This window comes from Bombyx mandarina, chromosome 08, assembly GCF_030267445.1.
Source record: "Bombyx mandarina strain Sakado chromosome 08, ASM3026744v2".
Lineage (NCBI taxonomy): Eukaryota > Metazoa > Arthropoda > Insecta > Lepidoptera > Bombycidae > Bombyx > Bombyx mandarina.
This window is the reverse complement of record NC_143215.1, coordinates 15534950-15561160: the sequence shown is the minus strand read 5'-3', so window position 1 is coordinate 15561160 and position 26211 is coordinate 15534950. Positions and strand designations below refer to the sequence as shown.

At 43.2% G+C, this 26211-nt stretch overlaps 2 protein-coding genes across 2 annotated transcripts; one reads left to right on the top strand and one right to left on the bottom strand.

The window, feature by feature from the left end:
* Nucleotides 1–7617: 7617 nt before the first annotated feature.
* Nucleotides 7618–8523, top strand: LOC114241180 (uncharacterized). Its single transcript, XM_028171958.2, has one exon. The coding sequence runs from the start codon at nt 7618–7620 to the stop codon at nt 8521–8523; it is 906 nt and encodes a 301-aa protein (XP_028027759.2).
* A 6443-nt stretch (nt 8524–14966) lies between these two features.
* Nucleotides 14967–25152, bottom strand: LOC114251966 (ecdysone oxidase). The gene is made up of 4 exons (XM_028186415.2): nt 25049–25152; nt 19773–19891; nt 17357–17487; nt 14967–16648 (listed from the first exon to the last, which is right to left on the bottom strand). Exons 1-4 carry the CDS (start codon nt 25054–25056, stop codon nt 15026–15028), a joined length of 1881 nt encoding a protein of 626 aa, XP_028042216.2. The 5' UTR covers nt 25057–25152; the 3' UTR covers nt 14967–15025.
* Nucleotides 25153–26211: the final 1059 nt, after the last annotated feature.

Here is a 26211-nt window from a genome sequence, read left to right as displayed (position 1 = left end):
CGATGCTATTCCTTCACCGTGGAAGTCGATCGTGAACATTTGTTGAGTATGTATTTCATTAGAAAAATTGGTGCCCGCCTGCGGGATTCGAACACCGGTGCATCATAAAGATCACACATTTTCCTAATTTGAATTTGGAATTATGTAATATATAAATTTCTCTTGTCACGGTGTGCGTGATTAAACTCCTCCGAAACGGCTCGACCGATTTTTGTTAATCTTAGCGTGCATATCGGCCAGGGTGAAGAATCGAACAATATCTATTTTTCATCCCCCTAAATATTAAGGGTGGTCCGCCCCTAAATTTTATTTTTTATTTTTTAGACAAAATTTTATGTTTTTATTTTTGTATGATAGAGCATACAAAAATACATACAACTCTAAATTTTCACCTCTCTACGATCAACCCTTATTTTTTATTTGTTAATTAAAAACTTTAATTAGTTTGGCAAGATTTTCATTTTTATTTTTATTTTGTCATGAATTAAAATAAAAAATCTGATGTTACTCTAAATTTTTCATCCCTCTATGATCAACCCCTATTTTTTATTTGTTAATTATAAACTTTAATTTTTTTGGCAAGATTTTTTTTTTATTTTGATTTGACTCATAATTTAAAAAAAATCATATTACTCTCAATTTTCACTCTTATACGATCAACCCCTATTTTTCCATCCCTATTTTAATGTTTTTTATTCTATGCAGAGATCCGCAATAAGGTTGCAAGATGGCAATCAAATATTATAATTCATATCATCAACAGCCCACAGTCGTCCATTGCTGGACATAGGCCTCTCCCAATCCACACCACTGAGCCCGATCTGCGGCTCTCCTCATCCACTTCTTGCCGGCCACCGTGCGGAGGTCATCGCACCACCTAGCCAGGGGGCGTCCCACGTTACGTCTTCCGCTGCGCGGTCTCGACTCGAGAACCCGTCTGCTCCGATGATCGTCAGTCCTACGGCATATATGGCCAGCCCACTACATTATAATTGTTTACCTACAATATATATACCACAATATTATAATTGTAGTACGATAAATTCTTATTCAGAGTTTATAATTTCAAGTTCCTTTAATTATGATTTTTTTTTAAATTCAATTTGATCTCCCGCCCTCGCCGGTCGATTACTGATCAACTATCGATCGATCAGTTATCCCCGCTAGGTGTCACCATTCATCCAGCAAACATCACGTAGTAGGGATGAGGACGAAGCCGGTCTCCTGTCTTACTCACTATACATTTTTCAGCCATGCTTTTTTGGTTTTATTTGTGTATCAATCGTAGCAGTGACTATTATACCTATTATTTGAATTTTTCTGTGCAACTCTCATGTTATCGGGGTCGGGGTGCAGTTGAAGTACCTCGGCCTCATTCTGGACAGTCGTTGGACCTTCCGTGTTCACTTTCAGAACCTGGTCCCTCGTTTGTTGGGGGTGGCCGGCGCGTTAAGCCGGCTTCTTCCCAACATCGGGGGGCCTGACCAGGTGACGCGCCGTCTCTATACGGGGGTGGTGCGGTCAATGGCCTTATACGGGGCGCCCGTGTTGTTGAGGGTATATTGACAGTAATTAATAAACAGTTGTCAACGGTACTCTGAAGTTTCAATACACAACATGGTGACAGCGGTGATTTTTTTATCGTAAAAATTGTTTAAAATAATATTTAAGTGCATTATTTCGCGTTTAAGTGTCATAATAAATACGAATTTTGTTTTTTCGTAATGGAACACGCCCGACCACCGTCAGAATTGAGTCTGGAAGGCAACTCCGTCAGCCGGGCTGACGCATGGAAGCGTTGGAGGAAACAATTTCATCTATTTTTGAAAGCATCAGGGGTGCATAAAGTAGAAGGCAGTGTGCAAGCCAGCTTGCTCGTCAATTTAATTGGAACGGAAGGTTTCGATGTGTACGAGACGTTTAAGTTTTCAAATGACACTGAAAAAGATGACGTAACGGTTTTGTTAAAAATTCGACGAATACTTCGGCGTCAAACCGAATGTTACTTGGCGAGATATAATTTCTACATGAGAAACCAGGAAGGCGGCGAGTCCATAGATCAGTATGTGACGGCTTTGAAACTGCTGAGCAAAACCTGTGAATTTAAAACCTTAGAAGACGAATTCATTCGCGATCGGATCGTATGCGGCATAAAAAATACGATAGTTCGCGATCGTTTACTGATAACGGACGACCTGACGATGGACAAAGCTATTAAAATATGCCAAGTCGACGAGGTATCGGCGGACAGCAGTCGCGTATTGCAGGAGTCGCGCGGAGCGAGCGCGGGGCCGGTGCGCGTGGACGCTGTGGGCGCGCGGGGTGGTGCTGGGCCACGTGCGGCGCGGGGCCGAGCCGGCGGCGCGCGAGCAGCTCGCGGCGGCCGCGGCGGTCACCGGCTGCGTGCGGTCCCGGATGGCGCGGGGCGCCCGCCGCCTCTTTCCAGTTCATCTGCGTCCAGTACTTGTCTCAGGTGCGGAGCCCCGATGATATGTAGGCGAAGTAAAATGTACCTTAGAAATAAGGTGACACTCTACAAAACTTGCATACGCCCCGTCATGACCTATGCAAGTGTAGTGTTCGCTCACGCGGCCCACATACACCTAAAATCATTTCAAATTATTCAATCCCGTTTTGCAGGATAGCCGTCGGAGCCCCGTGGTTCGTCAGGAACGTCGACCTCCATGACGACCTGGACTTAGAGTCCATCAGTGAGTATATACAGTCGGCGTCCATGCGCCACTTCGATAAAGCGGCACGACACGAGAACCCTCTCATCGTGGCCGCCGGTAACTACATTCCCGATCCTGCGAACAGAATGGAAAGCAGTCGACGTCGCCCAAAACACGTCATCTCGGATCCTCCCGATCCACTAACGGTGCTTTTAGGTACTTCAAGCACCGGTCACCGTTCTCGTCGAACCCGTCGCTTGCGACGAAGGGCTCGACGAGTAAATTAACTCTCAGACACAGCCCATTGAGTTTCTCGCCGGATCTTCTCAGTGGGTCGCGTTTCCGATCCGGTGGTAGATTCTGCGAAGCACGGCTCTTGCTAGGGTTCGTGTTAGCAACATCGTCAGGTTTGAGCCCCGTGAGCTCACCTACTAAAGTTAGGGTTACGCTGACATAGCCGCTAGGGCTACCAGCTTAGGCAGGAAAAAAAAAAAAAAATGTGCGGAGGTCCGTGTGTTAGTTGGGCTGACTGTCCTGCGGTCTCAGTGCAGTGTTATGTGTGTCAAAATTATGGTCATTTTGCAAGAATGTGTCAAGTACATAAAGGTGTAAAAAAGTTATATGATATCGGTGTTCTAGAGGACGAAAATAAATACGAGCCGGAACTGGACGATGACTGGGAGTCGTTTTATATATCTACTTTAATTGATGGTTCCAAAATTGACTCGATGTCGCAGGATTGGTTTGAGGTCCTCCGAAGAGAATGGGGCTCGGAAAATTTTAAACTAGACTCGGGTGCAGATATCAATGTCTTATCTTTTAAGCGATTTGTGCAGTTAGGCAATAACCCTAATAACATTGTTGCAAATCATAAGGTTAAACTGCAATCTTACAGTGGCGATTTCATTCCTATTAAGGGAATTTGTAATATTAAATGGTGGTATAAAAATGTTCAATATGATCTTAAGTTTGCGATAGCTGATATTGATTGTCAAAGTGTACTGGGACTGCAGGCGTGCTTATTATTAGGGTTAATAAAAAGAATTCACGATATAAATTTCTCTAAAAATAGTGATTTGTTCACTGGGTTAGGTTGTTTACCGGGGAAATATCATATAACGGTAGATAGGGATGTGACGCCGGTGGTGTGCGCTCCGCGGAAAGTACCGTTAAGCCTTCGTGATAACTTGAAGGACGAACTCGATAGGATGACAGAGTTAGGTGTGATTAGGAAGGTGACTCATCCAACACCTTGGGTGAACTCGTTAGTAGTAGTGGCCAAGACAAATGGTAAAATGCGCATATGCCTAGACCCGAGGCCTCTCAATAAGGCGATTCAACGTGCTCATTTTCAACTACCCACCATAAATGAGTTGGCTACCAAATTGAATGGGGCTAAATATTTTTTGGTATTGGACGCCAATTCAGGATTTTGGTCCGTAAAGTTAGATAAGGAGAGTGCCAATTTATGCACATTTATTACGCCGTTTGGGCGATATCAATATCTAAGATTACCGTTCGGACTGAACTGCGCACCGGAGGTGTTCCACGCTAAATTAAAACAATTGTTAGAAGGTTTAGACGGTGTTGAGTCGTTTATTGATGATATTATTGTCTGGGGGTCTACTAGGCGAGAACATGATGTAAGACTAAATGCGTTATTTCAAAAAGCGCGAGATATTAATTTAAAGTTTAACAAAGATAAGTGTCGCATTTGTGTCGATGATGTGACATATTTGGGACATATTTTTAATAAAGACGGAATGAAAGTAGATACGGAAAAAGTGCGGGCTGTAATCAATATGCCGGAACCTACGGATTGTAAAAGTTTAGAAAGGTTCTTGGGTGCAATTAATTATTTATCAAAGTTTATACCTAACTACTCGCAACACATATTTCCATTGACTAGATTATTGAAAAAAGATGTCGAGTGGTGTTGGGAAATAGGTCACAAAAACGCCTTTGATAAATTAAAGAAACTGATATGCGAGGCTCCGGTATTATCGTTGTTTGACGTAGGCAGTGAGGTATTATTGTCGGTGGACGCGAGCAGCGTCGCACTTGGCGCGGTGCTGATGCAGCGCGGCCGCCCGGTCGAGTACGCGACGCGCACACTCACCGACACACAACAGAGATACGCTCAGATTGAAAAAGAAATGTTAGCTATTGTCTTTGCTTGTGAAAAATTTCACCAGTACATTTATGGAAAAAGGTATATAGTCATAGAAACTGACCATAAACCTCTTGAAAGTATTTTTATAAAGCCGCTCAATTCAGTCCCAGCACGCTTGCAGCGTATGATGTTAAAATTACAAGGGTACGATCTGATAATTACTTATAAACCGGGGAAGTATATGTATATACCCGACACGTTATCACGTGCGCCTCTTCCGGATTTATATGACGATAAAATTAGTAAGGCAGTATTGAACCAATTGAAAATGGTAATTAACAATGTACCGATGTCTCAAAGCAAACTGACATTAGTTAAGAAAGAAACTAGTAAAGATGAGTATTTGAAACGTTTGTTAGTTTACATTAATGAAGGTTGGCCCGTTCATAAATATAATGTTGATAGTGATTTAAAGTATTTTTGGTCCATGAGAGACGAGCTGTACTCTGTTGACGGAATAATTTTTAAAGATAAACAGGTATTGATACCTAACTCGCTTAAAACTGAAATGTTAAAAATAATTCATGACGGCCACCTAGGGATAGATCGTTGTAAAAGACGCGCACGTGAGGTACTGTTCTGGCCAGGTATATCGAATGACATAGAATCATATATTAAAAAATGTAAGGTTTGTCAGGAGAATTCAAATAAACCAAGTAAAGGCCCATGATTCCGATAACTGTTCCGAAACTGCCATGGAACAAAGTTGGTACCGATCTATTCGAGTATGGAAAAAAACATTACTTGATTTTAGTGGATTACTATTCGGGATTTATTGAAGTTTCACGGTTAAGAGATACGTCGTCAAACTCTGTTATAAAAGAATTAAAACAGAACTTTGCTCGCTATGGCATTCCGGAAACGGTTGTTAGCGATAACGGTCCCCAATATTCTTCTCGAAATTTTAAAAAGTTCGCAGAAGAGTGGGGCTTTAATCATATTACTTCATCACCGTATTACGCACAATCAAACGGCAAGAGTGAGAGGTCAGTACAAACTATAAAGAAAATGTTAAAAAAATCAATAGACAGTAGAACAGATTTTTATTTGAATCTATTGAGCTATAATAACACGCCGCTAGAAAATTTTAATTCTCCCGCACAACTGTTAATGGGACGGAGATTAAATTGTAGATTACCAGTTCATCCAGATTTGTTAAAACGTTATAATTGTAATGATCAGCAACAGCATAAAACAATAATAGAAAAACAATTAAAAAGTAAAATGTATTATGACCAACATTGTAAAGAGCAGCCGGAGCTAAGTGTCGGCGATGATGTAATTATGTTAGAACATAATAATGAACGAATGAACGGCACTGTCGTAGGCAAGGCATCTGCACCGCGTTCATACATTGTAAAAAACAAATTAGGTATATATCGACGTAATCGCCGACATTTAATTAAAAATATGCCTCATGAGAAACCTAATGTTGTGGAAAAGCTGAAGAATGATCGGCGCGGCACAATAGTGATCGTATCAGTCAAGTGGGGGAGAATATGAGATGAGTGTGGATGAGGATGGTTCAGTGTACGAACCGAGTACTTTGTCATCACCTTCATCACCTCATATTTATCCGCCTACTACTCGTAGTAGAACTAAGCAGAATGAAATTAATAATAATTAACCTCTGATTTTATGTTTATCTTGTAACACACTTATATTGTAAAAGGGGAAGATGTTGAGGGTATATTGACAGTAATTAATAAACAGTTGTCAACGGTGCCAGTCCCTGGCCGTGGGGGTAGCGAAGTTGCTGCAACGGCCGCAACGCACCATCGCGGTCAGGGTCATCCGTGGTTATCGCACCATCTCTTTCGAGGCGGCGTGTGTACTGGCTGGGACGCCGCCTTGGGTCCTGGAGGCGGAGGCGCTCGCCGCTGACTATCAGTGGCAGGCTAATCTTCGTGCCCGGGGCGTGGCGCGTCCCAGCCCCAGTGTGGTCAGAGCGCGGAGGGCCCAATCTCGGCGATCCGTGCTGGAGTCATGGTCCAGGCGGCTGGCCGATCCTTCGGCTGGTCGTAGTGTGGGCTTATCCCACATTCCATGCACACACATTTACTCTTCACAATATAAAACTTATATAATATATTTATTTCATATAATTATTAATACAGACAGAATATACATTCACACATATAACATATCTATTAATATATTATTACTACGTTATATATTAAAGACATACACACACGACAATTTATCGTGCCGCGTCAATCAGCTGGTCGCCCGTTCGTTCACGCTGTGGACACACGCGCTTGAACGGAATATCGCGGGTAGCTGGGAAATATACTCTTGCGCAGCTGATCGCGGCTAGCCACGCCCCCAGTCGAAACTTACCTCGTACTGAACGCACGTCGCTTTTGCTAATTATATACGGTTTATTGTTTTCGAAGCTCTTGCATCTCTTGTGATAACGCGCTTGCTTTGTGTTTATTGTAATAGTATTGTCGTAAAGTGTAAAGTGTCTTCTGTGTACTGTTTATAAACTGAATATATATCTGTGCTCGTAACCTTCAATCCTTCATAATTTTAATAATATAGACTGTGTTGTATTTTCGTGTGGACTAAGTATAATTGAATAAACATTTAATTGGTGTGCAAGGTGTCGTACTTAATTTATTAACCGAACACCGTCGACGCCTACTCAGGTACTTACTTACCTTTAACACATTACACTACGCGTCCGGACGACGCATACATACTCAAACCACATCCATACGGGAGACCAACAATTCTCGTCAATACTGGTGACCCCTGAAGAACACCATAATGAGCAGCAGTGATTCTGTCGAGACCGCTAGTTCCCATGGAGGTAGCAGCGTAAAACCCCGACGAACGAAAAAAATGCGCGTTTCCACTGTACACGATAACGACATTTTGCCGTCCGACATTCGGAAGTTTAATTTGAAGATGCCTCCGTTTTCTCCAGAGTACCCAGAAATTTGGTTCGCACTTCTAGAAGGTCAATTCGAAAACTATGGTATTACAGAGGACCACGTCAAGTTCAACAACGTTATCACTAACCTAGATATTCCTCATGCGAAGGCGGTAAAGGATATTATCGTGCATCCTCCGACCAGCAATCGCTATGATAAAATTAAGAGCGAGCTCATCAGACGTCTCTCCGCCTCCCATGAAAAGAAGGTCAAGCAATTGCTAACTCATGAGGAGTTAGGCGACCGAAAACCATCGCAGTTTCTAAGACATCTTATGGACCTGGCTGGACCGTCCGTCCCACATGAGTTTATTCGAACTATCTGGAGTAACCGCCTGCCGAACAATATCCAGACGGTACTAGCATCGCAGCCTACTCATTCGCTTGAACAGCTGTCGGACCTTGCTGACCGAATACAGGAAATAACTACTCCATGCAACGTCGCAGCCACTTCAACATGCGGGACGAGTAGTATCAACCAGTCCAGTGAGATCGCAGAGCTGAGGAAAATGGTGGAACGCCTCGCGTTAAAACTTGAAGACCAGACTCGCACCACAAACCACTCCCAGAACCGTTTTCGACCTCGGTGGCGTTCGACATCCCGCAGTAGAACACGATCTGCCTCCAGCTATCGACGGTACCCCGTTTGTTGGTACCACGCGAAGTTCGGGGCTAAGGCAAGCAAATGCCAGAAGCCGTGCGACTACAACGAGTCGGGAAATGCCACAGGCAGTCGATAATGGCGATAAACGACTGTCTTAACTCTCCAGGTCGCCTCTTCGTAACTGACCGCACCACGAAAACCCAGTTTTTGGTCGACACCGGTAGCGACCTTTGTGTTTTCCCACGGACCCAGCTACGAGAGCGTCGTGCACCAACCAGCTACAAACTGACAGCAGCCAACGGATCAACCATTGAGACGTATGGGTACTCGCAGCTCAACCTGGACCTTGGACTTCGACGCAATTACCCATGGAGATTCATAGTGGCTGATGTGACGAAGCCCATTATAGGTGTAGATTTTTTGTGTCACTATAACTTGATTGTAGATTGTAAGAATCGAAAATTAATTGACGACACCACTACCCTGTCTGCTCCAGCTTCACTGGCCTGTAATACTAATGATATTCTTTCTGTGAAGGTTCCGACTGGCGATTCCCACTACCATGCTTTGCTTTCGCGCGATTTTCCTGAAATTACGCGACCAGCTGGTACACAACGTACGGTAAGCCACAATACACAACACCACATTAGGACTACACCAGGGCCTCCAGTTGCTTGTGCACCTAGGCGTTTAGCGCCCGAGAAACTGAAGGTGGCAAAAGCGGAATTTGAGTCCATGCTAGCTGATGGTACAGCTAGACCGTCTGATAGCCCATGGTCATCACCATTACACCTGGCACCGAAAAAAGACAACGGTTGGCGCCCTTGTGGTGACTATAGGCAACTCAACGCCCGGACTATCCCAGATAGGTATCCAGTACGTCATATACACGACTTTGCGCACAATATCGCTAGTTGTAGTACATTTAGCACCATCGACCTTGTGAAAGCCTACAACCAAATACCAGTCTGTGCCGACGATATACCAAAAACCGCGATCACCACCCCCTTTGGAATGTATGAATTCCCGTTCATGACATTTGGGCTACGAAATGCTAGCCAAACATTTCAAAGATTTGTAGATGAGATGATGCGCGGGCTAGATTTCGTTTACTGTTATTTGGACGATTTTCTCATATTTAGCAGGGACAGCATTCAGCATGAGCAGCATCTGCGCCAAGTATTTACCAGACTTAGGGACTACGGCATGGTAATCAACTTGTCTAAGTGTGTTTTTGGGGCTCCCGAGGTAACTTTTCTAGGTTACCGTATGTCGGAGAGCGGAACCAAACCACTGGACGAGAAGGTACAAGCCATTAACAACTTTCCCCCACCCAAAGACGTTAGGACACTTAGACGGTGTCTAGGTATGGCCAATTTTTATAGGCGGTTTCTGCCTAATGCGGCCCAAATACAAGCTCCTCTTAACGCCTTACTTATGGGTTCAGTCAAAGGCTCCACTCCCATTAGCCTTAATGACGTTGCTCTGAAAGCTTTCGCAGAGACCAAGGAAAGCCTCTCCAACGCGGCACTCCTGGCACATCCAGATTGTCAGGCTAAGCTGTCTTTGGTTACAGACGCATCTGATTTGGCTATAGGGGCTGTTTTGCAACAGCTGAAAAATGACACGTGGGAGCCTCTAGGCTTTTTCTCCCGTAAGCTGAGTCCGTCACAGAATAAGTACTCCCCGTATGATCGCGAACTTCTTGCAATCTACGAGGCGATCAAGTACTTCCGTCATATGCTTGAAGCGAGACACTTCACGATTTACACCGATCATAAGCCAATCAGTTTTGCCTTCCACGAAAGGAAGCAAAATTGTTCGCCCAGGCAATTTCGTCACTTGGACTTTATATCCCAGTTCACGACCGATATAAGGCACATCTCCGGCAAAAATAACGTTGTGGCCGACACCTTATCTCGCGTCGATGAATTGGAGGCTCCAATTTGTCTCGCCGACCTCGCAAACGCTCAAAACTGCGATCCCGAACTGGCTCAATATTTAACGGACAGCTTATCTCTCCGTCTCAAAAAGATGGACTATCCTGGATGCCGTAATCCTTTGTACTGTGATATCAGTACACCGACACCCAGGCCATTCATCACAAAGGATTACCGCAAACAGGTGTTCCAAAGTCTCCACTCGCTAAGTCACCCCGGCGCTTCCGCGACTGCCAAGTTGGTAGCCGATCGATTTGTTTGGCCTGGGGTCCGAAAAGACTGTCGAAACTGGGCTAGGTCATGTTTATCATGCCAACGCGCGAAGGTTAGTCGACACGTGTCTGCACCATTGGGCACTTTCGACGCACCGACTGCACGTTTCAGGCATGTCCACATAGACCTGATAGGCCCACTCCCGGTATCACAGGGATACAAGTATTGTCTCACGGCTATAGACCGGTTCACTCGATGGCCGGAAGTCATGCCCATACCTGATATTACCGCAGAAACGGTAGCTAAGGCACTGATTTCAGGCTGGATATCCCGATTCGGTTGCCCGATAGATATTGTTACAGACCGCGGCCGTCAATTCGAGTCCGCGCTGTTTCAGTATCTGGCAAAAACCACTGCATTCCAGCATAAACGCACAACTGCCTACCATCCCGCATGTAACGGTCTTGTGGAACGCTTCCACAGACAGCTAAAAGCTTCCATCGTATGCCACGCTAACGACAATTGGTCAGAAGTCCTACCTTTTGTACTACTCGATATCCGTAGCGCGTTCAAGGAGGACTTACAGACTTCGTCCGCTGAGTTGCTTTACGGCGAGCCGTTAAGACTTCCCGGCGAATTTTTCGAGCCGAGCACAGCTTGTACTACTGATCTATCAGATTTTACGGCTCGTCTACGCTCATTTGCCGAGAAATTAAAACCGGTTCCCGCCTCTCGCCATAACAAAGAAAAGATTTTTATCTTTAAAGAGCTCAAGAACGCGGAGTACGTCTTCCTACGTGAAGATGCTTCGCGCCCTTCTCTTACGCCAGCATATACAGGTCCTCATAAAGTACTAGAACGACGTGACAAGACGTTCAAACTTCTGATCAAAGGTAACTCTGTCACAGTCTCTATTGACCGCTTAAAACCTGCGTATTACCTTACCGTTCATGAAGGCCTGTTAGATAATACACTTTCACCTGTCATACCTGAACCCGATGTTTCGGTAGCTCCACCACCTGACAGAACTGCACCTACAACTACACGTTCCGGTCGACATGTCAGATTCCCGGATTTTTATCGCCCCTAACCAGGTCTCTGGGGGGGAGTGATGTGGGCTTATCCCACATTCCATGCACACACATTTACTCTTCACAATATAAAACTTATATAATATATTTATTTCATATAATTATTAATACAGACAGAATATACATTCACACATATAACATATCTATTAATATATTATTACTACGTTATATATTAAAGACATACACACACGACAATTTATCGTGCCGCGTCAATCAGCTGGTCGCCCGTTCGTTCACGCTGTGGACACACGCGCTTGAACGGAATATCGCGGGTAGCTGGGAAATATACTCTTGCGCAGCTGATTGCGGCTAGCCACGCCCCCAGTCGAAACTTACCTCGTACTGAACGCACGTCGCTTTTGCTAATTATATACGGTTTATTGTTTTCGAAGCTTTTGCATCTCTTGTGATAACGCGCTTGCTTTGTGTTTATTGTAATAGTATTGTCGTAAAGTGTAAAGTGTCTTCTGTGTACTGTTTATAAACTGAATATATATCTGTGCTCGTAACCTTCAATCCTTCATAATTTTAATAATATAGACTGTGTTGTATTTTCGTGTGGACTAAGTATAATTGAATAAACATTTAATTGGTGTGCAAGGTGTCGTACTTAATTTATTAACCGAACACCGTCGACGCCTACTCAGGTACTTACTTACCTTTAACACATTACACTACGCGTCCGGACGACGCATACATACTCAAACCACATCCATACGGGAGACCAACAATTCTCGTCAATAGTAGGACCGACGAGGCGATTCGCCCGGTTCTTGTGAATTGGGTGAATCGTGACAGAGGACGCCTCACTTTCCGGCTCACGCAAGTACTCACTGGGCATGGTTGCTTCGGTGAGTTCCTGCACCGGATCGGAGCCGAGCCGACGGCAGAACGCCACCATTGTGGTTGCGACTTGGACACGGCAGAGCATACGCTCGTCGCCTGCCCCGCATGGGAGGGGTGGCGCCGTGTCCTCGTCGCAAAAATAGGAAACGACTTGTCGTTGCCGAGTGTTGTGGTATCGATGCTCGGTGACGACGAGTCGCGGAAGGCGATGCTCGACTTCTGCGAGTGCACCATCTCGCGGAAGGAGCACCATCTCGCGGCGGGCCTATGCGTCTCTCACGCGCCCCGCCGCCGTCGAGCGGGGGCCAGGGAGGCGGATCTCGCCCAAGCCCTGGCCCTCTAAGTATTTCAGGTCTCCCTCACATGTCGGCCTGGGGACCGGCGAAGGGGGCCCAAGAAGACGACGTGCAAGCTGCTCTGCACGCGTTTTATGCATCAGCATCCGGGTGATGGAAGGCCGGCTATCCTCAACCCACGCTGGTTCTGACCCAGCGGGCTATTCCGTAGGATAGACCATTCTAACCGGCGCCATCTAGGCGGACTTCGGACAGCTTGCCGACCGAGAGAGCTGGTGGTCGTGGCGCTGACGACCGCCAGTCCGGCGTCCCGAGCGGGAGGGTGATGGGAGAGATGTGCACTAAACGCTTCACTTTCCCTCTTTTGCCTCTTCATGAGCTCTGTCTCATGCGAGGTTTGGATGCTGGTTGTTGAGCTTCGACTCCGACATGCCCCGCCCTCCATCCCCAGTGAAGGGCGAAAGTCCGGCGATTTCCTCTTGACAGAAAAAAAAAACTCTCATGTTAATTTTACTGTCATCGTAAAATTATCATTAATTTCCAGTGTAATAATTAATTATTGTAAATAAAAATTTATTAATCTGACACAGTAAATAAGTAATAAGTAAGTAAGTAATAAGTAAATACGTGTTGTAAGCTCCTGTACCTGTATATATAGGTATTGAACTTAACAATTTTTGGGCACTGTTTTCAATCAAAACGAAAACTTGTACGTGGTTAATAAATATACCTGTTTTATTATTGTGAAAGGTAAGTCAAATAATAAGCAAATGAAAACAATACAATATTAAGTCACTGTTTTCTATCAATAAACTAATAGAAGGATTTATTAACTATTAATCATTTATTTAATTTATTATAGAAATAACATACATGGCAAAACAACGTTTGCTGGGTCAGCTAGTCTTTTTTTTATTTTTTTTATTGCTTAGCTGGGTGGACGAGCTCACAGCCCACCTGGTGTTAAGTGGTTACTGGAGCCCATAGACATCTAAAACGTAAATGCGCCACCCACCTTGGGATATAAGTTCTAAAATCTCAGTTTAGTTACAACGGCTGCCCTACCCTTCAGACCGAAACGCATTACTGCTTCACGGCAGAAATAGGCAGAGCGGTGGTACCTACCCGCGCGGACTCACAAGAGGTCCTACCACCAGTAAAGAGTCTTCTTTAAAATTTTAACTTTTAATGATACCAAAACCAGCCAGATACAAATATGTAGTAGGTATACCCAAGAAGTTTTTATTACAAGTTAATACATACTATATGGATACTATGGATTATATGCATATTGTATATATTGGATGTATATAATTACTATTCCACTCAATATGCTTAGCGGCATAAATAGGTAGCCGGACGACACGCAGGGGTAGGGGCTTAAAATGTGCTTTACATTTAGCGGTACTCAGGTGCAAAGGCTAAAATTGAGCAAAGACGAATTAGTTGAGTACCTTGCTCCACTGTTTGCTTATTTAGGTGCTTTTGCGGAACTTTAACATTAACAACTTACTCAAAGAAAGCGGAGCAGCAGCACGCCTCCTGAGCACCACTGATACAGTTTGAACAGCTCACAGCTGACGGCGGGCGGCTCCACCGTCAGCTTACCCTCCTAGGCACTGAAGGAAGTGACAATATCGGCTTTCTTCGCGCTATTCGCATGCTGTACCCGGTATTTACAACTGATGCATCGTTTAATAACTAAGAGCTCATCGAGGATAGTGCAATTCCTTCCCCCCCTGTGCTATTGCGCCTTTTACGCAATTTTCATTTCATTTTCATACCTGTCTCACCGGACGTTGATAGAAAAAATTATTATATGTTTGATCATGGAATCAAACGCATCAAATTGTGCAATATCGTAAAAAATACTTATTGTGACGCCAATTATTGGTTCGTTTCCTGGCTATGTTCTCGATCTGTTCAACCTCAATCTTCACAACCTAATTGTCACTACGAATTCGCAAGCTCAGAGATGTTCCAGTGCCCCGCTCCGTGTGGTCGCATGGCCGACCGTAGCGGCTTACTCTAACAATGATCCATTCCTTTCTTTTGTGTATTTTACACGTTCACTTAATTACATAGCTTGAGACGCCCTCACCACACGACAGGTAGCATACGCTTTAACAATGATTAATGTTAACATATAATTTAATATAAAGTAATCATTTATTGAAATAAAACAAATTTTGATTATTATTATTTTTAATGAAGTCATTTATAGGCTTTTCCCTATAATCAGGTGCGCAGTATTAGTTAGCCCTAGGACAACATTTCGTCTTCTTATTCAAGTCGTCCACGATGAGATCAACTAGTCTCTCGCCGATAGCTACTGATATTGCCTCCGTATTGCCCCTAACTAGTTTCTTCATTACGCTCAAATCGGCAACTCTTAAATTCTTCACACCATACACTTGAAGCTTTTCATTAACCACTCTTTGCAGCGCACATGTCCCCACGGCGTGATAGACGGCATAAGTCATACTCCTTGCATAGCATCTCCAATATTTTACTCTAGACTTTTCATAAGATGGACATTCAGGTAGGTTTAGATGCAGGATTGAGGCATTCTGTTTCTTAAAGGTCGGCGCTTCCACCAGATGCTCTAAAACCATTATGTGTTTTAGCATTTGATCTACATCTCGGGAATCTCCTAGGTAGTTAGCGAATATCGCTGGTTGTTCGGTAGGATCAGCACTAGCGAGACGGATATTACCACGAGAATATGGTTTCAGTACTACCGGTGATAAAATTATTAAAGCGTAATCCTCGTTCGCTTTACTTATCTGTTCAACAACGTCGTCGTTGAGACCTATCGCGTGCTTGAACAACGGTTTCGCGACTGTCACCAAACTCCTGTCGACGTAGGCGGCAATGATCTGCAAGTCTGCGTATTCACATTTAGTACTATTATTATACAGTTTACGATTTTTGTAATCATAGCATTCGGTGTTCATTAAGGTAACAATATCCGTAATGCCATTAGAAGCTAGTGGCCCATCTCCAGCCACGAGGAATTGCCCAAGTTGTGCTGCTCTCCCAATAAGTGGAGATATTTTTTGAGGTATGCTGTGTCCTTTATCCACTTTAACTATTATCAGCGGTAGGACGTGGTCACTCATATCGTCACCGACTGTCAGATTTTTCCGCACTTTAATTCCCAAACTTTTTAAATGATAATCTGGTCCTATGCCTGATAACATAAGAATCTGTGGAGTTCCAACTGCGCCTGCACTCAAGATAACTTCTTTCCGCGCCAACACGGTTACATTCAGCAGACCTTGAATGACTGTTACGCCCCTTGCGACATTATTGTCATCTATGATGACACCGGTACAAAAAGCATTCTTGGCTACGTTTAAGGCTTTCTTAACATCGTCTCTAGACAGGTACGCACGAGCGGTGCTCATGCGCTCACCCTTGTACACATAGCCCGCCACCTTTGACACGCCGATTTGGTTCTTTCCATTCAAATCTTTATTGAATGGCACATTTAAATCCTTCATTCCAGTGACGAGCCGGAATTGCCACGGATTTCGGGGATCATCGAAATACTCAATTTTCAAAATGCCGGATGTATTGTGGTAGATCCTTGAAGATGGTGGATAGTTTTTTGCGATTTGAAGTCCTTCGTAACGGAGGAAATATGGTTTCAAATCATTCCATCTCCAGCCAGGAATGTTCATTTCATCATAATCAAGTCGGTTTCCTCTGGTGTACAGCATATAGTTAATAGAAGTTGAGCCTCCGAGACACTTTCCGCGTGCGAACCTGCACTGTTTACCCTGAAAGGAGAGACAGGATACGTTGTTGGAGATGGTCTTGTATTGCCAGTCGATAGGTGATCCGAGGAGCCCCATTGCAGCCATTGGGATCTGAAATTAGAAATTAAAACTTGTTCATTTTAGTCCGTCTGGCCATTCTTTGGACGATGAACGGTGTGCGACTGCAACCTTGTCCAGCTACTATTTCTTCTCCGTCATCCATCTGTAGTTTTATTATTATATCTTCACTTTATATTTTCTTATCCAAATTCCCTCAGCTAATTTAATCACTACTAACTATTTAATTAATATCTTGGGCTAATTCCGATTACGCGTAGGAAGATCACATTTCTCCAAACTAGTTCTCAGTAATATGAATATTGTTATTTCGGTAAGAGTGACGCTGTCTGTCATCAAATAGCAGAAACGAATATCAAAAGAACGAAAAAAACCGAGAAGGTTCGAGAAGTGTAAGGCCATCTATTATCAAAGAGCGAAAACACATAACGAAACGACTAGTACTACTGGGAATGTTCTCGATAATTGTGGACTTGTCGTATCGACTATAAAGGCGTTACAAAAATGACACGAAGGGAGTTAGTAATCGGTTCTACTCGAAGCGAAACAGCGAACGGATCACCTGAAGCGAAGCGAGAGAAGGTAATTGCGAATTCTGAAGTGTTCTAAGTGTTAAATAGAGTTTTAATTTGTACAATGCGCTTAACAATATATGTACTTTAGTTGGATATTTACAGTGAAGACATAATATTCATAATTACTTTAAGCATAAATCAAGATACAAATGTAAGGGGCATTCACTTTAGAAAGTGCGTCAGGATCACCACCGGCTTCTATGAGTACAACACTGAACCCCTTCAGCGCCAGTCGAGAAGCGGCCGCAGCACCAGCCGCCCCCGCCCCGACCACAATGTAGTCATATTCTGCTCCGTCTGAAATATCATTGTTACAAAATAATACCAATTATAGATTAAAACCAACAAGTTGCATATTTCTGTGATGAGTGCTCGTAAAGGGTATGTGAGCTCGCACAGGTACGTATCATAACCTACACACATACATACATACATACATTCATGCACACACGCACGCGCGCACACACACACACACGCGCGCGCGCTCGCACACACACGCACACGCACGCACGCACGAACAGGCACACACACGCACACATATATAACTAGTTAGGTCATAAGTATTGTCACACAGTAAAAACTTTTATTTTAGAATGCTGGCCACAAAAAAGTTTATTGAATTCGAATTTCGAATTGTTCATGAAAATAAAAATGTATACTTTTAGAATTTTACTCATTTTTAAATATGGAGTGGACGCCTAAAGAAGACCGTGTTGCAGTTATTGCGTTGTATCGCTGCGGTTACGCGCCAATTCAAATTTTTAACATACTGACAATTTTGAATATAACCAAAAGATTCGTTTATCCTACCATCAAACGATACAATGAAGACTCTAGTGTAGAAGACAGGTCAAGAAGTGGTCGCCCTCGGTCTGTTAGCACTTCAGCAGTGATAAAAGCTGTGAAGGTGCGAATTCAAAGAAATCCCAAACGTAAGCAGAAACTGTTGGCCCTTCAGATGGGGTTAAGCAGAACCACGGTGAAAAGGGTGTTAAATGAAGGCTTAGGGCTTCGGGCATATCGAAGAAAAACAGGATATCGTTTGAATGCTCGTCTAATGGACCTGAGACTGAAGAGATGCCGCGCTTTGTTGAAGCGGTACGCGGGAAAAAAATATCGGGAAATTCTTTTTTCGGATGAAAAAATTTTTACCGTACAAGAGAGCTACAACAAACAAAATGATAAGGTGTACGCACACAGTAGTGAAGAAGCGAGCAACCGTATTCCGCGTGTCCAACGAGGTCATTTTCCATCCTCGCTCATGGTATGGTTGGGAGTTTCTTATTGGGGCTTAACAGAGGTACATTTTTGTGAGAAAGGTGTAAAAACGAATGCAGTTGTGGTTCAAAATACAGTCCTGACGAACCTTGTGGAACCTGTTTCTCATACCATGTTCAATAACAGGCACTGGGTATTCCAACAAGATTCGGCGCCAGCTCATAGAGCGAAGAGCACACAAGACTGGCTGGCGGCGCGTGAAATCGACTTCATCCGGCACGAAGACTGGCCCTCCTCCAGTCCAGATTTGAATCCGTTAGATTACAAGATATGGCAACACTTGGAGGAAAAGGCGTGCTCAAAGCCTCATCCCAATTTGGAGTCACTCAAGACATCCTTGATTAAGGCAGCCGCCGATATTGACATGGACCTCGTTCGTGCTGCGATAGACGACTGGCCGCGCAGATTGAAGGCCTGTATTCAAAATCACGGAGGTCATTTTGAATAAACTTTAGTGTCATAAGAATCTATGTTTTGTTAAGTTCATTTTGGTATATGAATGGTTACATAATTAATAAACTTGTTTCAATTATTTTACATTAAACATGTGACAGAATTTATGACCTGACTAGGTATATACAGTCAAACCTGGATAAGCGAGAGTTCAAAGAAACACAATCTCATTTTAGCTTATAGAGGTTTCTCACTAACCCGAATTTCTCGCTAATGCACCCTCTGAATTTCATTTCGCGATTTCCCGGATTCAAACGCATTCACTATTTTAAGTTTATCACTTAATGACAGTGCTTTAATTTTCCATTTTGACATGATGCAGAACAAAACTTTTCTTCGCAATTGATTAACGATAAACTGAGTAAGTCCGACAAACAGGACGGTACACAGGCACACGTGTCCATTCGAAAAGATTGCGATAAAATAACAACGTTATTTAGTTCCACGAAATGAATAGGTTCAATATTGACGAGAAAACAATACAAAAACAATGGTAGGAAGTTTCACGAAAGTTAAGAATGAGTCATAAAATAGCAGATGTTAAATTTGTAATTTGTTTTGTCATTTGTTCCTCCTAAATAATATAAATAAATAAAGCTCGACAGTCGTTTATAGAGGTATAGATAAGTAGCAATCTCACTTACGGAGGTCCATGAGGGAAAAACGACTCTCTCTGACAAAGGTTTTGGGAGATTAAAATTACGGGTCCTGGCTATTACTCTCACTTATAGAGTTTTCTCACTTATCCAGTTCTCACTTACCCAGGTTTGTCTGTATATTGAAGTCCTACCGCGAACCGAACCGAACAGAAAATATAACCGAGGGATACAAACTTGAAATAGCATCAGTACCTTTCAGAATAATTCCAGGTGGGTATTGGTATAGTGTGTCATACACCACGTCATCAAAGAGCAATGAACTTGCAGATGCCGACCCGATCACCACCGCCATGGCAGCACACCATAAGGACCTAATAATAAAAAGCCGTTCGGATTACCAGTGAGAAAGAATTAAAGAGCGCCAGATGTGTATATTAATATTACATACACACATGAGTCACTATAAGAACAAAGCAAAATGAGCTAAGCTCTCAAAACCTACACCCCGGCTTTTCTAAGCATAATGGAAATAAAAATGGTTAAGATTACCAATCTCAGTCTCATATCTCCATCTAAAATATTCCGTGTGGACCAGCTTTTCTAGAATTAGCTAATTCTATGCAGAAATAAAATATATAACTAGTCAGGTCATAAGTATTGTCACACAGTAAAAACTTTTCTTTTAGAATGCTGGCCACAAAAAAGTTTATTGAATTCGAATTTCGAATTGTTCATGAAAATAAAAATGTATACTTTTAGAATTTTACTCATTTTTAAATATGGAGTGGACGCCTAAAGAAGACCGTGTTGCAGTTATTGCGTTGTATCGCTGCGGTTACGCGCCAATTCAAATTTTTAACATACTGACAATTTTGAATATAACCAAAAGATTCGTTTATCCTACCATCAAACGATACAATGAAGACTCTAGTGTAGAAGACAGGTCAAGAAGTGGTCGCCCTCGGTCTGTTAGCACTTCAGCAGTGATAAAAGCTGTGAAGGTGCGAATTCAAAGAAATCCCAAACGTAAGCAGAAACTGTTGGCCCTTCAGATGGGGTTAAGCAGAACCACGGTGAAAAGGGTGTTAAATGAAGGCTTAGGGCTTCGGGCATATCGAAGAAAAACAGGATATCGTTTGAATGCTCGTCTAATGGACCTGAGACTGAAGAGATGCCGCGCTTTGTTGAAGCGGTACGCGGGAAAAAAATATCGGGAAATTCTTTTTTCGGATGAAAAAATTTTTACCGTAGAAGAGAGCTACAACAAACAAAATGATAAGGTGTACGCACACAGTAGTGAAGAAGCGAGCAACCGTATTCCGCGTGTCCAACGAGGTCATTTTCCATCCTCGCTCATGGTATGGTTGGGAGTTTCTTATTGGGGCTTAACAGAGGTACATTTTTGTGAGAAAGGTGTAAAAACGAATGCAGTTGTGTTTCAAAATACAGTCCTGACGAACCTTGTGGAACCTGTTTCTCATACCATGTTCAATAACAGGCACTGGGTATTCCAACAAGGTTCGGCGCCAGCTCATAGAGCGAAGAGCACACAAGATTGGCTGGCGGCGCGTGAAATCGACTTCATCCGGCACGAAGATTGGCCCTCCTCCAGTCCAGATTTGAATCCGTTAGATTACAAGATATGGCAACACTTGGAGGAAAAGGCGTGCTCAAAGCCTCATCCCAATTTGGAGTCACTCAAGACATCCTTGATTAAGGCAGCCGCCGATATTGACATGGACCTCGTTCGTGCTGCGATAGACGACTGGCCGCGCAGATTCAAGGCCTGTATTCAAAATCACGGAGGTCATTTTGAATAAACTTTAGTGTCATAAGAATCTATGTTTTGTTAAGTTCATTTTGGTATATGAATGGTTACATAATGAATAAACTTGTTTCAATTATTTTACATTAAACATGTGACAGAATTTATGACCTGACTAGGTATATACTAGAACAATGAATCTAAAACTAAAAACCTTAAATATAATATAATGACTAAAATATATTATTAAAAGGAGCCCCTTTAGGGAAGGTTCCGAACAAACTGGCAGCATTCCCTCTCTAAATAGCTACACTAATTCTTTGTCCGAAGTAGTTGCCAGCTCTTCGGTCTCCTGTGATGTCGACTAACTTTTTTGCTATTTCATTCTATGTGAATATTGTATTAGTATAATTAAAAAAAAAACTTTGTAAATAAGCTGGTGTTGAAGAAATTAAGACAGACATTTTACCAGTCTGATATATAACTTCTCAGACGCTGTTTTTTTTTCTTATAAAACTTTCAAGCTCTCAGAGGGAAATTGAAAATATTTAAGATTATAAATGTTGAAGAGGCGCTCAAGGAATTTTTTTTAGAAATGTGATATTTTCGATACCGCGCTCTCATAATGTGTACATACAATCTGCAGTTGTGTAGCAAAAATAATTTGCTTTTATATTTTATATTTTTATACTTTGCTCTTTTAATTTATCTTATGTGTGGTTTTCAAAAGTTAAATTAATATTTATATGTAAAGAAAGTGGACTTCCCTTAATGTTAACTTTTTCCGCGCTTCCGTTGTTCGAGGATTAGTTCGCAATTAATGTGTAACGTCAATCATAAAACAGTGATGACAGAGATTAAAAAATATGAAGATATAAAATTAATTTCTCCGTAAAATTGTAAGCGAACGTACTATGAAATAGACTTTAAATGTCGTTTCTTTATTTTAAGAGAGCAAAATATTGAAGTATTATTTAAAATTATGTTAATAAGTATAATTTGAAGTTCATAGACCTTATATATATTTAAAAACACGTGAAGACCAAATAAATATTTTATCATCCAAATGACTTCGCAATGTTTCCATGCGAATTACAACTGTAGTTAAATGAGAAGAAAATAGAGCGCATTGGAGCACTTTTACTTAACCAAGAGAGTTGGTTATCAGTAACGCACTCTGATTTATAGAAGAAGACTTTCTCAAAACATACTGCACCAGAAACGCGACATCGCTTGTTTGCACCAGCCAAGAGTATAATAATTAGTTCCGACCGAAGCACCCGTCGCGTGCGGACGTGCTCATCGACCGCCCGACCTCGGCTTGTGGCACATTTGCCACAGTGTGCGACCGAGTGTTTCCCGGAAGTGTTTACCCGCACTAACTGCATCGCATCGCCACCTCTGATCAATCGGACCGCCTAAGTTCGCAGAACTCATTCGGCAACTTAGTGGCCTCCTTGTGATCAGTCGATCTGTGTGACGTAATTATAAAATGCCGTTGACTGCGCGCGTTTGAGTCCCGGGGACGCCCCCACGGACACACAGCAATTGAACCGACCAACGCTTTGTTCGCGGAATTCCTCCCGAACACTACCCGTCGATCTCATCAGATTTTTTGCTTACAAAGCTAAGTGCGCCACAAGCTCTTACGCGGTCTCTCCCACCCCAACTCGCGCCCTCCCAACGATCTTACCACCGTTTAGCTCGGACTCTCATATTGGAGATGACCCCCTCCCCCCGTAGGACTCTCAGGCCGACTCAAGACGTACGATGACGACAAAAAATCAAAACTGCCGGTGGATACATTGCAAGCCCAGTGCACCCTCCACATTCAATTCGCGGACCCCGTACATATAGCATTAGTAGACATTGAGATTGAGTGCAGAGCCTCCTTGCCACCCTGAGACACATCGTACGATCCGTTGCCCTGATGAAAGTTAAAGACCTGATCAAAGACCTACGTCCTCGGAAGGCTCCCGTTTCAGACGGTATATCTAAGACATATATTTTCAATCCCACTATGACAAACTGTATCTTTCCCGCGGTGTGGAAAGAAGCGGTCGTTATCGGCATACATACATAAATCCGGTAAACCAAAAAATAATTCGACGAGCTACCGCTACTATTTAATTTATTTAGTCATTACGACATTTCCCGGTCGCCGCCGACCCAGTTAGCCTTAGCCTTATTCGCTGACGACAAAACCGTTTACTACTCGAGTAGAAACAAGTCCTTATCAAATCAAATCAAATCAAAATCGCGGAACTCAAGAGCGCAGCCGTAACCCTCGGACAGTGGTTCCGGAAATGGCGCATAGACATCAACCCAGCGAAAAGCACAGTGGTGCTATTTCAAAGGGGAAACTTTAGACGGATTTCCTCCTGCATTAGGAGGAGAAATATCTTAGCCTCGATCACCCTCTTTAGCAAACCTATTCCCAGGGCCAGGAAGGTCAAGTATCTGGGAGTCACCCTGGATGCATCCGTGACATTCCGCCCACAGTAAATATAATATTAGTCCGCGAACGTGCTGCATTTATTCTCGGCAGACCCTACCCCATGAAAAGTAAGCGGAATAAAATGTCCCATCGGGACAAGGTGACACTTTACCAAACTTTCATAAGACCCGTCATGCCTTACGCAAATGCAGTGTTCGCTCACGCGGACCGCACACACATAGACACCCTCCAATCCCTACAATCCCGTTTTTGCAGGTTAGCCGTCGGAGCACCGTGGTTCGTGAGGAACGTTGACCTACACGACAACCTCGACCTCGAATCGATACGAAAACACATGAAGCCAGCGTCGGAACGTTACTTAGTTAAGGCAATGCGTCACGATAATCGCCTTATCGTTGCCGCCGCTGACTACTCCCCGAATCCTGATCACGCAGGAGCCAGTCACCGTCGACGCCCTAGACACGTCCTTACGGATCCATCAGATCCAATAACCTTTGCATTAGACGCCTTCAGCTCTAACACTTGGAGCAGGCTTAGGGACCCCGGTAACCGTACTCGTCAAACTCGACAAAGAGTTCGACGTGCAACCTAATCCATGAATCAGCTCGCTGAATTTCTCGCCGGATCTTCTCAGCGGGTCGCGATTCCAATCCGGTAGTAGACTCATTCGCGAAGCAGTTGCTCTTGAGCTGTTAGGTCTCCTTCGGAGGCGCTCGGGCAGCTGTTAGCAAATCCCACCCCTTCTGGCTGAACCTTTGCTCGCCCACCTGTCCTGGTGAAACTGGAAAGGCCTCCGGGCCACCAGTAATCCTTCAATCATAAAAAAAGCAGGCTCTAAGACCCCGGTAACTGTACTCGTCAAACTCGGCAAAGAGTTCGTCGTGCAACCTAACCCATGCATCAGCCCACTGAATTTCTCCCCTGATCTTCTCAGCGGGTCGCGATTCTAATCTGATAATAGATTCATTTGAGAAGTAGCTGCTCTTGAGTTGTTAGGTCTCTTTTGGAGGCGCTCGGACAGTTGTTAGCAAATCCCACCCCTCCTGGCTGAACCTTTGCTCGACGACGTCTCCTGGTGATGCTGAAAAGCATGATGACGCAAGCGATGAACAATTAGAAGCGGACTGATTTGTTTTCTGTGTTAGTTTCCAGTGACTGTGAAAACTAGAGAAAAGTGAACAGAATAGAAGACTAAAATGTAATAAAGACTTCGTCTGTGTCCACGGCGATCAGGCCCGGCAGTCCTGCAGGTTGCCAGATTAGCCAAGCTAACAAATTTTAATAAACTAGCTAATAAATACCCACCTTTTCATATTTCGACGATAACTTCGTGAATTGAACGTATGTACACTATTGATTATTTATTACACAGCTATTTGAACAAGTGTTGACGAACCTCTAAGCTCGCGATTAATACTCGCACTGAGAGAATATAAAATGATACACTATAAGTTTCGTGTAATAAATTTAAATTAATGATCATCATATAATTGATTCACAGATACGAGTCATAAAAACCTGAAAGCGCCGATCACGCCCTGCAGCGTTCTTCTAGAACAAAATAAAAACCATTTAAATTCATGAAACCGAAGTAGCATTTTGAAGTGAGGCAAAAATCAGGAGGACGTCGGCTCGGCTGGCGCTAGGCGCTAGGGACTATTCTCATACAAATGTCAAGTCCGGACAATTCTTTAACCTCTATTTTGTTTTAGGACTGCTTTCCCAATCTTCAAAACATACAAACAACCACACGATTGCTTCGCGCCAGAAACAGACGAAATGGTGACACCAGCCCCGGCGAGCTCTTGTTGTTAGATCATCTTTTCAAAATATTTATTTAATAAATAAGTAAATAACCAAATTCCATTACAATACTATCAATATTCCCAAACTCATTTATATTTGGAACGTCTCAATAAAACCACTGAATGTCGTATTGAAGGCAATATTTATGTGGATACAAAATATTCCTTCATACAAGCGATAATAGTCGTTATCGGTGTGGAGTAAGAGCCACGTGTTTTCGGAAATCATTTCATATAATTTTGAGGGAGACATGCGTCGATCGGGTTTCACGGGACACGGAACAATTCGCTTCGATTTGAGGATCGTTTAGATTCTAAGATTTATCACTAAGTAGCATAAAAACCATTTATTATATTTTGTCTGTAAATCGTTCTGCGTAAATGGTGAAACTGATTTTATACGATTTTCACGATATCACGGGGGCTCATTCGGGGCAGGGATCTCGTAAGCAGGTACAGGCTCAATTCCCAAAACAAAAGAAAACAGTTAAAGTAAACTATGTAATGCCTTAAGGTACGGCCACCCGGCCTGTATTTCTAGCAGAGTAAACGTCTCGGGTAACGTTGTATGACTCTCAGTCCACCGAGCAGCTGTGCAAAAGGCTGACGCGGCGTCTCGGGTCCCTTTTTATTTTGATTTTAATACAAATTACTTTAAAGCAG

Excerpts from the sequence above, each read along its gene's own strand:
- LOC114241180 (XM_028171958.2), top strand. The coding sequence starts at position 7,618 with ATGAGCAGCAGTGATTCTGTCGAGACCGCTAGTTCCCATGGAGGTAGC.
- LOC114251966 (XM_028186415.2), bottom strand. Across the intron at positions 17,488-19,772 it reads ACCTGGAATTATTCTGAAAG|ACGGAGCAGAATATGACTAC; the intron begins GTACTGATGCTA and ends ATGATATTTCAG. Across the intron at positions 16,649-17,356 it reads ATCCTGACGCACTTTCTAAA|ATCCCAATGGCTGCAATGGG; the intron begins GTGAATGCCCCT and ends TTCTAATTTCAG.